The 15195-nt window shown below is 36.2% G+C and overlaps 2 protein-coding genes across 7 annotated transcripts in view; one reads left to right on the top strand and one right to left on the bottom strand.

Moving 5' to 3' along the window:
- TRMT1L (tRNA methyltransferase 1 like) overlaps positions 1 to 14954 on the bottom strand; it is a 38902-nt gene extending 23948 nt beyond the window's left edge. For 2 of the 4 annotated variants that reach the window (XM_031657633.1, XM_031657634.1), the window contains exons 1-7: positions 14342 to 14840; positions 9575 to 9685; positions 8139 to 8252; positions 4314 to 4378; positions 2554 to 2683; positions 1019 to 1142; positions 465 to 544 (exon numbers count right to left, since the gene is read on the bottom strand). In XM_031657633.1, coding sequence (XP_031513493.1) covers positions 465 to 544; positions 1019 to 1142; positions 2554 to 2683; positions 4314 to 4378; positions 8139 to 8252; positions 9575 to 9685; positions 14342 to 14582 — 865 coding nt within the window. In that variant the 5' untranslated portion in view covers positions 14583 to 14840. Of the gene's footprint in view, positions 1 to 464; positions 545 to 1018; positions 1143 to 2553; positions 2684 to 4313; positions 4379 to 8138; positions 8253 to 9574; positions 9686 to 12409; positions 13439 to 14341 lie in introns of those variants that run through there. The other 2 variants (XM_031657635.1, XM_031657637.1) reach the window with 2 other exon arrangements.
- Positions 14877 to 15195, top strand: part of SWT1 (SWT1 RNA endoribonuclease homolog) — a 126075-nt gene continuing 125756 nt past the window's right edge. Inside the window, exon 1 of one of the 3 annotated variants that reach the window (XM_009191677.4) lies at positions 14877 to 15019. The gene's annotated coding sequence lies outside the window, so the exon portion shown is untranslated. Of the gene's footprint in view, positions 15168 to 15195 lie in introns of all 3 variants that reach the window. The other 2 variants (XM_009191682.2, XM_009191688.2) reach the window with 2 other exon arrangements.

Genomic DNA, 15195 nt, shown 5'->3' with positions numbered 1-15195 from the left:
TTTTGTCTGCATTCTGACTTGATTTTTAAAACACATTATGAGATAATTGGGCATATCTAAACAATTTATATTAAAGAATTATTCTTAATTTTTTAAAGTATGATAGTATAGTGGTTTTATTTTTAAAAAATCTTTACCTTTTAGAGATTCAACTGAAATACAGATGAAACGATGTATCTGTTATTTGTTTCAAATTAATAGATATCAAAAGACTATGACATGAGGTATGAGGACAATGATAAAACGACTGAGCATGAACCACTAATTTTTGAAGTAAGCGATGGATACACAGCACTCACTTACTATACTCTTTAATATATATTTAAAATTTTTCACAATAAAAAATTAAAAATTTTGTCTTGGATCTTTAATTTTTTACATCACTGCCCATATACATTTTCTAAGAAAAGATACTGTAAAATCAAATAAATAAAATGTGGTTCCAAAAAAGTGTCCTCACTTACCAGTGGCTCCAAAAGCATCTAGACATTCCAAGGGTTTTCGTTCCTCAGCCAAAGCAGCCAATGTACAGAATATTAGCTGCCTAGAAGGAAATTATAATCTGAAATAACTTTACTTTACCATGCTTCACCATCATAGATTTTATTTCATTTAAGAATAGTGAATTGAAGTTCCTAGTTACTGTACAAACTATTTCAAAAGGAGACCTAAAAACATATTCCTAATTTAATACTATAAGAACTAAAAATATGTGAAATTAAACTATGAATCCAGTTGGATTTTTATTAATAAGTATTTATTTATTTATAAACAAAACTTGCTCACAAAAGTACCAGCTTGTTCAGTAATTATATAAAGTTAGACCTATTTTATTCTCTAATAAAGACATTGGCTTGATAGAAAAAAAGAAACAATCCTTCTGTGAAAAATGTTAAGATAGATGATTTTTATTCTGCACCTAGTTCTAAATTTTAACATATTAGAACATAAAGGTTAAGAGAAGGTACATTTACAATAATTTGAAACATCCCATAACCCTATTTTCAATTTAGCTTACCGATTTAGTTTCATTTTGGGATTAAAATAGGAATCTGTTTTCTGAGGTATAGAATAGTTGGGACAAACTTGTACATCCGTGTCTGCCTCTTTCAAAATTTCCTTAGGCGGTTTAGCAGTGGAAGCTAAGACAGAAAAAAGAAAAGATTTCCAGGGCAACACAAAATAATTCCAAACAAAAGATTTCCAAGAAAATACAAAATAATTCTAAACATCTAAAACAATATACATTTTGAAAAATAACTTTATATTATTTTGTGTTAATGCAAACGGTTGGGCAGATGTAAAAAAACCAAAACCAAAGAACTGATTTATTCAGCACTCTCTGCAAAAGAGTAACACTCAGTTAAACATCTGATTAATGAAAGTTAATTTACTATCTTGACTGCCCAGCACATCAATACATCTGTATTATGATACCTAAGAACAATCACCCTAGGAAAGCACAAAATCCTAAAACACCTTTGTGTTTCATCAAACACTACATTGTTTGCTACATATATTTTACTATGGTGTAATTGTTAGAAAATGAGTATCTCCATATGGCTGCATTCCATTAGCTAGCAAGGCTTACTAAGAATCACTCTATTTCCTGAACATGGGAGACTTCAGAATATTTTCTCATAATGATTTCAAGTCACAAATTACATTGAAATGGCTATAATGAAAAAATGATTTTACATTTAATATGTTAGAATCGTTTTGCTATAAACTGATGAAATATTGATGTGTTTATACGCATATATGTTTTAAATATTTAAGAAATGAGATATGTGCTATGTCAGACAGTTGAGATCCTTTATGTTTGGATTTCTTGATAACATTACAGTCAGAATGTTAACTAAATGGCAACTATATATTTCTTTCTAAAATGCCAAATAATAGTATCTTTCCCTAGCACTGTGTTACATATCCTTTTTTACCCAGTGAGGAGGTATGTCACAGATCTCACAAGATCAGCCTTTCTCAATTTAGGTTCTGTGAGAAAATCAAGTTTTATAGAAATTAATTCAGTGACTATTTTTTTTTCAGTTCTTAAAGGAATGGTACATAGTGCCATTCTAGACATAGAGAAGTTACTCATTACATATAATACATGCTTTGGGCCATTAGTGCTTAATTTAATTCTTGAGAAGGGATCTCTAAGTAGTAACAAGCTATTAATAATTTCATGTCACTAATAGTCTTTATTTCACTGTATCTTTTTTCCTAGTGTTTTCTAACAATACATACATGACAGTTAAGGGTATAAAAGCTGTCACTGGGAAGACAATTCTATAATCTTTCATTAAAATATCTATAGTCACTTGAGTGTCACTTACTTTTTCTACACCATTTATTAAATATATATGTTGAGAATGTTAAAATGTTTTTGGAGACCTTACAGAAAGAAACCAAAATCTGATGTAATGGACTAGTGAATTAAATCATTTGGTTAAATCAGCATTATTTTATCTGCCTGATGTCTGAAAATAATAACTGGACCATTATTTAAGGATTTACATATTAATATGTTAATGAGATTGCTCAACTTACCTGCAATATAACTAGATTTAGTCTCTCCTTTATTCATATGGCGCCTAACATGTCCTAACATATCAGTTCTTCTGGTGATTGTTGCTGAACAAATGATACAATGATAATGGGCTCCCATTTTACTGGATATCTATCAAACAGAGTATTTAATTTAAATAAGTTACTAAGACAATGAAATAGAAGTATAAGTTTACAAATTTAAGTATATTAGTGTCTTGGATTTAATGGTATAGAAGATAATTTTAATTTTGCCATGTGACTTTGAAAGGATCTTAACTTCCTTACCTGTATTTATATATACTTTTAAACCTTACTTTACAATAGGCCAGAAATTTAATTTCCTAGCTTTTCCCATTCATTCCAATCAGAAAAAATTGTATTTTCTATAAGTTGCATTTAAAAATGGCATAATATTAGGAGTGGTGTGCTGGTAAATGTTTATTAACTGGCTCTCCAGGAAAATAAAGCCCCGATTTGTAGTATTTGCAGATTTCTGTGGCATAAATACTTTGCCATAGCCAATTTCAAACTACAACTCTCAGAGATTTTAAGCTATCAGTGTAACATCACTGAATGTGAATTTAGGAAGAGATGTGCATTATTATACCATTACAGAGCACTGCCACCCAGCAGACATAATAGATGTAAATAACTGTAAGTGCACAGATAATATTAAAATGCAGCAGAACAATGATAAAGGTAAACATTCGTTATCTTTGTTTTTTAATATAACTCATTCATTTTTAGGCTTATATAACTTAATTTTTAATGGTGGCCATACTAAACCACCAGCTTGAAAGATTTCTGAAAATTTGAGCCAGCTCCAGTACCCCACTGAATGTTAAGAGACATAATTAGAAGCGTATTTTTCTAAGTAAAAAATTTCTCACTTCATAATTTCTCCTTTAGCTGAGAACAAAAAGACTGCTTCAACGGCTCTTTCCTAGTTTTGATGCCTTTTACTCTTAGTGCTGCTAACTCCTTTTTACTTGGAACCTTACAGCAAATAGAAAACCGTCAAGCACATTACCCAAGGTTCTTTATGGTACTGTGATTATCATATTCAAATATGTACTTGGACTAGGTTGATGGACCAGAATCTGTTTTGACTACTACTTTCAGAATATTTTCCTTTTTGTCAACACTATGCTGCTTTTAGTGACTCAAAATAAAATTTAATAATGAGAACTCATTACGTGAATATGCATTCAGGATAGTGTCACTAAAAAATTTTATAGTTTGTATTCCCCTTAGATCAAATCTACCCTAAAAATAAAACACACGTATTTTTTAAAAAGTTACTAAGATTTCAGAAAGTTTCTTGATTCTCTAAGATTGAACTTAAAAGGAAGGATTTGGGGAAGATGAATGAAATCAAAACACACTAAGATATTTACTAAATCACAGAAATTGAAGCTTCTATTCCATGACCAAAATTTTAAGAGAAAAAACTACTCTCTAAATTTTCCATTCCAAAATTAGTAAATGAGTTAATTTTCATTTTGAACACAAAGGAGCAATTTATCTGACTTAAACTAAAAATTATAAAATGAGAACTTCAATATAGCAATTATTTTTTTCATACTATGACAGTTTCATACTATGATAGTTTTCCTATTATGATAATCTGAAAGGACTCAGACACAGAATTTTAGAGTAAACTACACTGCTGAACATACACATTTTAGTTCCACAGTAAGTAAAAATTACGCTTTCTTTAAAAAGGCCTAAATTTAAAAATAAATCTAATATCGGATCACCTGTTCTCCAATAATGTTTGGTTTCACTGGCCGACAAGGTAAGTGACAGATGCACATCCTGTAACCTAGAATAAAGAACAGCTGGTTATCATATCACTATTCATGAAATATTCAATTATCAAAAATTATAAGCAAGTTTTATTTTATAAGAATTGGAACTAACCTTATATTCGTAATGTCATAATTACTCAAATGAGATTGCTTTAGTTTATATAATTGTTATGCATGAGATACATGTCTATGTATACATATTTACGTATATGTATCTATATACACAAATACAGAGAGATCCAGGTTTGAATTCTGGTTCCACCATGACTACCTGTTTTATCTTGGATTAGTTGTTTAGTGTCTTTGGGACTCAGCTTTATCCTATTCTCTGCCACCTTGACTTTTTTTTAGGCTTCATCTTTGCCTCATGCTATTGATATATTTGCCATTATACAGACCCTTCTTCATCTATGACATGGTACTATCTTGGTTTTCTTCCCAACCTTCTTCATCTTCTTTACAGGTCCTCTTCCTTCTCTCATGCCCTAAAATGTAGATATTCCATAGGCTTGGGTGGCTAAGGGACTTTTTTCTCATTTCCTTGGCAACTTAAGCTCCTTTCACGATTCCAATTAAAGGAATCCCAAATTATAGCTCTAGTTACTAATTCACTCCTAAGAGCCAGATCCCTATTTCCAATTGCCTATTAAGGATATGTAACTGATTATCTAGTCAGCATCTCAAAACCTATTTGTCAAGACTAAACTGATAATTTATCCCACATCAGGTCTCTTTACTTTTTTTAAATGATAATGCCTTACAGTTGCTCTTAACTCAAAGCCTGTAAGTCATCTCTAACATCTTTTTTCTTATACCTCAGATCAGATCATTTCTTACTTGTATATGCTGAAGTGCTCCAAGATTTAGTCCTGGATGACTTCTTTTTTCCATCAATATGTACTTTTAGTTACTTATCTGATCTTATGGCTTTAAATATCATCTGCCTTCTGGCAACTCCCAAATGCGTATCTTTTGCCCCACATTCTTCCTGAACTCCAGATTCATATAACCTATGGGCTACCTGACATCTCCACTTAGATGCATCCCATCCTTTAAATTCCACAATTTCTGGTTCTGGCCTTCTTTCCCACACTTGATCCTAATGCACTCTTCTCCAGCTCAGTAAAGGCCAACTCCATTTCTCTACTTGCTCAAGTCCCAAACCCAAGCATTCTTGGCTCGTTCTCTCACACCTCACATCCATTCCTTCAGCAGATCTTGTTGTTTCTACCTTCAATTATTTGTCAACCACTTTGAAACCTGCTCACCGAGACAAAAAACTATCATATCTTCACCATCTACCAGATCAATACCATGTGAAAGAACCCAACAGCCTAATGTACATGAGAGAACCACATCCATAAGTAAGTAAAGAAATACCACAAGAAAATATTTAAGAAAAGAGAAAAACTTGGAGGAGGGAGACCAAACCTAAAGGCTAAACAATGACCTAAGTGAGGCCGGGGGCGGTGGCTCGTGCCTGTAACCCCAGCACTTTGGGGGGCTGGGGTGGGCGGATCACAAGGTCAGGAGTTTGAGACCAGCCTGACCAACATGGTGAAACCCCGTCTCTACTAAATATACAAAAATTAGCCGGGTGTGGTGACACATGCCTGTAATCCCAGCTACTCAGGAGGCTGAGGCAGGAGAATCGCTTGAACCTGGGAGGTGGAGGTAGCGGTGAGTCGAGATTGCACCACTGCACTCCAGTCTGGGCAACAGAGCGAGACTCCATCTCAAAAAAACCCCACAAAAAACAAACAAACAAAAAACACAATAATCTAAGTAAAGAATATGAAAGAGATCCTTTTAATTGAAATGAGAGCTTTTTTTTTTTCATAAGAAGTCAGTATGGTTTATCATACATTCTTTATTTTCTTTTTTGAGACGGAGTCTCGCTCTGTCGCCCAGGCTGGAGTGCAGTGGCTGGATCTCAGCTCACTGCAAGCCTCGCCTCCTGGGTTTACGCCATTCTCCTGCCTCAGCCTCCCGAGTAGCTGGGACTACAGGCGCCCGCCACCTCGCCCGGCTAGTTTTTTGTATTTTTTAGTAGAGACGGGGTTTCACCGCATTAGCCAGGATGGTCTCGATCTCCTGACCTTGTGATCCGCCCATCTTGGCCTCCCAAAGTGCTGGGATTACAGGCTTGAGCCACCGTGCCCGGCCGGTTTATCATACATTCTTATATAGAATTAAACTTAAAAGACAGGATGGCCCCTAAATTAGTATCTAATTCCCCTTTCCCTAAATAACTAGTGATAATCTTTTTAGCAGTACTACTAACAAAATAGTTCCAGCATAGTTCTGACTTCTTTTCTGGGTGTCTCTTACTAGCTGCTTTATCAAGGCTGGTTGACACTCCAACCATACTTTACAATTTCTGTGCTCACATAATCATGCACAAATATAAAGGTATGTTTAAGATTGATACTTAGGTTTCTTTTGAGGGTGGGACTTTTTGTTTTTATCCAAATGGAATATTATAACACCTTCCCTATATATTGCTGTTTTCATTAGTAGTTGACCATGGAAATACTTCTAAGTTACCTGGTATATATCTAATATACTCATTTCAATGGTTACATAATATTTCATGGTATGTACCCATAATTTATTCAATCATCTCTTTTAATTCTAAGTTTTTGTTACTAATATTGTAATGAATATCCTTCTACATTTATCCGTGCCTGTTGATCCTTTTACTTCTTCATCTTTTTTTTTTTTTTGGTTAAGAAACAGTGTCTCACTCTGTTGCCCAGGCTAGAGTACAGTGGCACAATTATGGCACTGCAGACTCAAGCTTCTGGATTCAAGCAACCCTACCACCTGAGCCTCTCTAGCAGTTGCGACTACAGGCACAGGCCACCTCGCCTGGCTAATTTTTTTACTTTTTATAGAGACAGGGTCTTACTGTGTTGCTCAGGCTGGTCTTGAACTTATGGCCTCAAGTGATCTTCCCGCCTCAGCCTCGCAAAGTGCTGAGATTATAGGTATGAGCCACTGTGTCCAACCTCAATTCTTTTACTTCTAAGGCACTCCTAGCAGAGGAACTGAGTGGTGGATGGATATGTGTATTTTTAATTTTAAAAGATGTTGTCAGATCTTTTCCCAAAAATGCTATAATAATTCACATAATTCACTTAGGAAGCCCTTTAACTTGAAAAGTTCTCGTTTTCTGTCCTTTGATTTTATTCTTTTCATGATGAGTCATCTTGTTGAACTTATTCCCTCAAATTGTGTCATTTTTATCATGATATAACTGATATATTTGTTTCTGTTTCCATTTATCTGAAGTAGAAAATGGCTAAGATTTCTGAATTATCTTGTATCCCACCACCATTCTGAATTCTCTTAACTCTAGTAGATTTTTTTAAGCCATCAGCAGAAAAAGAGATATTATCTTGTATTTTCCAATATTCATACAAATTATTTTATTTTCTTGTTTTACTATGTACTATCCCTTCCAAAATATGTGTAAAATAAAAGGAAAACTTATTAAAACATTGTTCAAGAAGCAAAATGGACTCCCAGGGCCAGAGTACTCAGTATACAACAGATGCATAATAAATGTTTGCTGAACTAAACTGTGTCATATAGATCTCTACTGCCTATAAAGCTATATGGTGTTTTATTAAATACATTAGAAATGAGGGCATTAAACCCCTCACATTTTAAACTGAAAATATTTGATTATAGTCATGATAAAATGCCAAAACTGGTAATAAATGTTGAATTTCATATATATTACTTCTTTGCCAGCACAAAAATACTAACCTTCAAATTCAACTGAGACTTTCCAGTGTAAATTCTGGAGGTGACGACGAAGCTTATGGCTATTACAAGCTCTGAATTTTTCCTTAGGGCACAATGGACAAGCCTGTCTGTTGCCTTAAAAAGAAAAAAGAATCAGTAAACCACAGAATATTCTAGTTATTAATGCCTGGATTCAGCTACAAAGAGGTTAATGGGGTCTCCCCTGCCTACTTCTTAAAGTCTTTGTTAACTTCAGGGAGAAGTCATTACTCTTGACTCAGGAGATAGTTCACAGTAATTGTTGTAGCACATGATCAGTGGTTGTTTTTTCACCCTAAAATTTTCCTCTCTGTGGCTAGCTGATGTGTTTGTTGTTACTGGGAACAAAGAGGTTGAAGAAGTGATACACTGTATGATATCCTTCTGGCCAAATTTTCTGCCACTGAGAGCATCACTCTGTATTTTGGACAGCTGAAAGGACAGCAGTTACACTCCCAAAAGGACAGGAATTGGACAAAGAGCAAAAGTATCTGCTGTGGTATTCCTCTACTAAACTGGCAGCAACAAAAACAGTTAATATGTGGAGTTAGAAAAATGGAAGAAGGAAGTGGAAGGAATAGATAGGATTTGATATAACTGCTGTTCTGAGACTGGGCGCATAGTTACAGTCACCGTATCCATTACTGAATTTACAAGTTCTTCCTTGTTTATTAACATATTCTCAAAAAGATTATGTATCATCAAAATGTCTAATTAGAAATATAATGTATCTCAAAAACTTTGATAGTATAGATGAAAGAACTAAATTTCAAATTCAGGCTTAAAGCAATAAAATATACAGCAAGAATCAATAACAACACATTTAGTAATTGTTTTCTTTTTTTTCTTATCATACCTCTCAGCTCATATTAATAATTTTTAACCCAACAAATATCTTTCACATCTAGTATAATACAGTATATGTACAATTTTTATTTTTACACTGCCTACTTCAAAAAAACCAAGCAGTCAGTGATCTTGAGGATGCAAACCAAGCACTGAGGAGAGTAGAGCAGAAAGACAGCAGTGTGGGGCACCGATAACGCGGGACTCTCGCACGAGCCCTAAATTGCCTATCTTGGGACTTCATTTACCTGGCAGAATATAAACCTTTTAAGACACTGTTTTTTGGGACCTCTGTTACTTGTAGCCAAATGCAATTCCTAACTTGCTGAATAGACAGCCCTTAGACATCTGTGAAACTGTAATTGTTTTGAGGAGTTGTAAAATAACTTATTTCCATAGCAACTCTGCACATAAACGGCTGCCAATTTCCTAAATAAAAAACTGTATTTTACCACTGTTCTAGTTTAGTAAGAATAAACAAGTCTACTCTTATCAAACTTATTTTCATGAATGCAAAGATGATAAATTATTAGCAATTATGAAAAAAAAAAAAAACCCAAACATGGAAATACCTGCATCAAGATTATCTGAGTTCAATGAGCTGGTAGAGTCAAAATTTCCTTCAGTTACAAAAGCTAACTTCTCTAGATCAGCAAGCTGCCTTTGAATTGAGATGTGTCTCTCTGGAAAAAAAAAAAATGAGAAGATTATGCTTTAACAGTTTGTATTCTAGTTCCATTTTTATTGATCACGTCGTATAGAAGTTTATTTCCTATAACACAGTGTTATGGACCTAGATGGGGAATACTGCTACAACTTGGTTTATAAAATAACAAGTGTGCTTCAGAATGAAAAGTTGGGGGGAAACCCCATTGCATAAATTTAGTTTGAAAATTTTATCTAATTAGTCAAAATAATTCTATGAAAAATGTTTCTCTCCTATGCAAAATACTGAAGAAGGAAACGTAAGCCATGTTTTCTATCTTCAAAGAACTTTCAATCAGGTGGGAAAAGGCAATATGTCAACTTCTATCATATGAGATAGGATGAAATGAACACTAGATGTAATATGATGCAGGCATACAGAAGAAGGAATAATTAATTTTAACAAGTAACTCTGAGAATGTCTTTACTGAAGTGCCACTTGACTGAGACTTCAGGTATGAATAGAATTTCAGTAAGTAGAGATTTGCTAACTGGCCTCATAAACTGAAGTAACCTCATGAGCAAATGCATGTGGTATAAAATATACAACCATGCCACCCCACCCTTGGTTGGAATGTGGTATATTTGGGGGGATGGAGTCAGTAGAAATATGTGCAGCCAAAGATGCAGTACAGACCAAGGAAAGCATAAATTCTATGCAAGTTAGTTTGAACTTTATTCTTCAGGTAATGGTAAGTCTCTGCAGGTTTTTGAGGAAGTGAATTATACAATCTGAATGAGTTTCAGGAGGTTTTCTCTGCCAGTAACACCAAAGATCAGTAACAGAGAAAATCAGCAATGGGAAGAAACAGAATAAAAGGTTAAAAAAGAAAAAAAAAAACAGTAACAGAACTTGGGATATGAGAAGTAAAGGTGAAGGATAAAATCAAAGATGATTCTAAGATTTTGAGTTTATGTGGTTGAGAATAATGGTACTATTAAGCAAACAAGATAGAAGAAACTCTTTTGGCAGAAAGGAAGAGGAAAAGAGAAAGGAAAATGTAGTTTTTGACATAGTGTGTTCGATGTACTACTGGAACAGTATTCCAGTAATAATGTACAATAGGCAGCTGGTGATTTGTTTTTGGAGCTCAGGAGGGATTCTGGAGATACAAATCGTAAGTAACATGTTAGGTGAAACTATGAGAATAAATAAGAAAGCCTAAGAAAAAAAGTGTGAAAAATAGGAGAAAAAGCCACGACCCAGTCTTACCCAGTTATGACTGATTTCAAACAACTAGGCTATGTAAAATTAATTTTAAAACATGATTTATATTTTAATTCTAATGCATTTCAGATTTCTCAATCATTACATATTTGTCCCACTAATGCACTTTCAGGTTTCTCAAGCATTACACACTCTTCAAATTAAAATGCTTGTAAATTTGGAAATAACATGCATAAGTCTAAAATATGTTTAACATGTTCTGATTGGAGTGGGTAGGGGATACATTTCTCAATGTTGCTGAACCCGCTACTGATTATTATACATAGATAAAATCTGGTAGTGAGGTATGAGAGATGTATATATTTATAAGAAAAATTAAGTAGAAGGAATCAGAAAAGTAGATCCAGAAAGAATAAATGGTAAGGGGAGTCAAGATAATGCAGAAGCCAAGGGAGAAGAGTCTATAAACACAAAACGTTCAACAAAGTATCACAAACAGTTGTAGAGATCAAGAAAGCAAGTCTGGTGACCTTTGAAAAAGCAGGTTCAGTGAGGCGTTTAGGAGTAGAAACAGAATTGGAAGGGGAAATAAAACACAGAAAATTAGGTTTTTCTTTTTTTGAGAAGTTTGATGGTATAAAAAAGGAAATGAATGAGACTGTAACTTGCTTTTTTTAAGTACAGGGAACCTGAATATATGTGCATTCCAAGGGAAAGGAACAATTACAAAGTGGGGACTGAATATATATTAAGATTAGAAGAAACTGATAGGTAAAGAGCCCAAGGAGACAGGAGATGGTGGGATAAACCACAGGGCCCTCTAACATTATGTTATTAGGTTATACAATTTAAAACCTTGAGACTTTAAAATTCAATTCTTGATATTAGCATCTTCTTGCCTACTTCTCTCTGAGCTTCACTATCAGTTCGTTTACCCATTTGTATAATTTGTGTCCTTGTTCACTTTTCCACAAATAAGCAACAGGAAGACAAGGCCTATTCCTTGCTCATCTTTCTGATGGCCAAGTGCCTAATGCAGTAACTTGCAGATAGGCGGCACTAAAGTTTGTTAAACAAGAAGTTAAAAAAATCGTTAGACTTTTTGGATGCAGTAGCACACTGTGTCAATAATTTTGGAATCCAATTCAGCACTATCAGACATTCCTGCTCAAATTTATTAAAAGGTAATTTTTTATATTATTATTTAGAGATGGTGTCTTGCTCTGTCACCCAGCCTCCATGGAATGTAGTGGCTCAATCATAGCTCACTGCAGCCTCAAACTCTTGGGCTCAAGCAATACTCCTGCCTCAGCCTCCTGAGTATCTGGGGGTATAGGCTTGTGCCTGGTTATTCACTTTATTTTTAAAGGAGCAACAAACAATATTGGTTAATTTTTTATATTAGATACTGGTCAAATGAGTGATAATGAGATATAATTTCTATGAACAGGTAAAACTTTTTCATCTTTCATAAAAATCTTTTGCTAGGTCAGACAGTAACATTCCAGAAATGAACCCGTGTGTACAAACTAACCTATCTAATTTGTAACCATAAAGGCTTTCGGTTCCAGAGTTCAAAGATCTGTGTATGTGAAACAAGATAAACAGCAATCAATAAAGACGTGCCTATTGAAATTATTCTATTAAATAACACAAAATAAGGGAAAGGAGTTTGGTTAAGTTAGAAAACTAAAAATCCTGTGGTCCACTACCGAAGAAACTCTTGAATATCTAAACATTCATGATATGCCTACAAACATCTCTGAAATCACCTTCTGGTTTAAGATAATACGTATCAGACAATCTGTATGCAAAATACTCAATCTGCTTTTTGTAACACACTATTAATCCAGAAGTCAACAGGCAAACCTCTTGTTAAATTAGATGTCTCCAACATGCAAGGAGGGTCTTTTACAACTTGTATTACTTTTTCCTCAATTTTCAATTCTATTTCAGATAGGTTATCTTTATCTTACCTAGTTATGACTGATTTCAAAGGACTAATTAGACCAACTAAAAATAATTTTTAAAATGTGATTAATATATGTATTAGTTCAAATGCATTTCAGACTTCTCAATCATTACGTATTTGTCCTACTAATGCATTTTCAGTTTCCCATATGGTATGCATTCCTCAAATTACATATTTGTAAATTTTGGAATATACAGATAAGTCTTTACTATGTTTAACATATTTTTGATGGTGGGGAGGTGGAGAATGCATGCATTTCCTAAAGCTGCTGAACCACTTCTGACTAATATAAACAAATACAACCTGGAAGTGAGGTAGGAGGCTACTTAGGAGAGTAGAACCCCCTCAGCTCCGCATGCCTCCCCCATCCCTACCCACTGTAGTTGAAGAAACAACTGGCTTTATTTTGTACCTACAAGCTCTGATCTTATATGATGAGAAGGGGCTTACCTCAAGCATCCTGGCTTTTCTTTCCTGTGATTAGACCTACTCTGAAATCTATAACAATTTGTATGTTGTTTCAAAACTGCAAAATAATCCTATCTATATCCAATGTTTTAAAAATATTAAACTCAAAACTGGCCTAGAAGTAGGAAAAATAATGAATTAAAGATTATTTTAAATTCCAATTCAGAAAGCACATAAAGGTCAATTTATGACCACAAACTAAATGTTAAAAGAACTTATATTAAGTCTTTCTTAGACCTTACATTTTAAAATGTTAGAAGATCCTTAAGAAAGTGTTACTCATCAATCTTTTAAATTCCTATATGGTCCAATAAACCACCACTTAGAAAACATGCAGGCACATTGAGCAGCACAATAATATGGGCCATTAATTTTCAACAGTCTATTTCTGATGGAATGGAGTACAAAACTCAATTGGTATTTATGTATGGGTGAAAACATCCATAAATTTAGTCGATTCTTTTCTAAACTACTACTCAGCCTCAAAATCTCTTCGGAAGCAAGCTGCCCATAGGGGGAAAAAAACTGAAATGAGAAAAACTCATCTCCTTGTGTATGTCGAAGCAGAAAAGCTAGTTGACAGTAATGGTTTATAAATGTTGGCAGCTAGGATCTACTACCGTAAACAGGTTGCCTCGGTTACTATGTCACATTTCAAAGAACTTAGTTAACCACGGTAGTCTGGACTGTGGGAAACTACCAAATTATGTGTAACTTCCTATTTTTGTACCTTAAAAAGATTCCCTTTTACGAAAAAGCCCTTAACCTCATTATTTCCTTCTATCTGCAGCATTCCTGCCCTCCGCATATCCCTCACCGTGACATCCTCGTGGCTTATGAAGATGCCGTCTCCCACTCTGTACCCTTGTTTTAGCCGCTACACGGGCCTCTCTTCCCTCCCCTCCATTTCCCTAAACCTGCCTTGCCCCATAAAAACCATCCCGGTGAAGAAGGGTCTCCCCTACTTCCCAGCAAGGCGCACTTTCTCTTTTCTGCGGCAGAAAGATCTGGGCCTCCTGCACTTACTGCTTTTAGCCTCCTCAGGGGCAGAGGCTAGGGACGGGGACAGGGCCGAAGCCTGGGCCAGGGCAGGGGCTGGGGCTGGAGCCGAGGCCGGAGTCGGAGCCGAGTCCAGAGCCGAATTCGGGGCCGGAGCTGGGACCCCAGCCGAGTCCCGGGCCGGGGTCGGGACCTGGACCTGGACCTGGGCCACCTCCACCTCCTCCTTCTCCAGGGGCAGCAGCTCCTCCTCCGCCATATTCTCCATAGTTACCGCCTCCGTGCCAGGCCCGCCCGGGGACCCGGAGCGGGGCTCACGGCGGGGTCAGAGAACTGACGTGAGTGCCCACTGGGCTGGATCCAAGGAGTAGGGAAGCAAGTGGGGAGGGCGGGATGCGTGCAACAGACAAAAGATGAAGAACCAGTGACCAAATAGAAAATAGCCACAGGCTGCGACTCCAGATGCCGTCCGCTTCCCTTTCCCCGAGGCGTTACCACGCCACCACAAACTGCGCAGAAGCGTACTGGGGACGGCGTCCAATTGGGTAAGAGGGTTCAGTTTCTACGGTGCGTCTCCTTCCCACCGGCCAACCACCAGACCGAACAAAGACTACAGCACCCAGGGTACACTGCGCAGCCTGGGGCGGGGTCGACGAGCAAGCCTTGCAGGAAGTAAATGCAAATCTAAGCAAAAGCTGCGGAGCGGTGGGTAGACAGTCTGGATCCGGGCGCAGAACTACGTTTCCCAGCGGGCATACAGTTGGTGGGGCGGGGTGTGTCGGGCGGGGGGGGTGGGGGTCCCTCTCCTTTGGCCTGGGGCTTCGGAGTCGCCACCGCAGCCGGCGCTGGTAAGGTAGGAACTGGGTGGGGGGGGGAGTGCG

Source organism: Papio anubis, chromosome 1 (assembly GCF_008728515.1).
Source record: "Papio anubis isolate 15944 chromosome 1, Panubis1.0, whole genome shotgun sequence".
Classification (NCBI taxonomy): domain Eukaryota; kingdom Metazoa; phylum Chordata; class Mammalia; order Primates; family Cercopithecidae; genus Papio; species Papio anubis.
The sequence above is the reverse complement of the archived record's forward strand: the minus strand, read 5'-3'. Positions and strand labels throughout refer to the sequence as shown.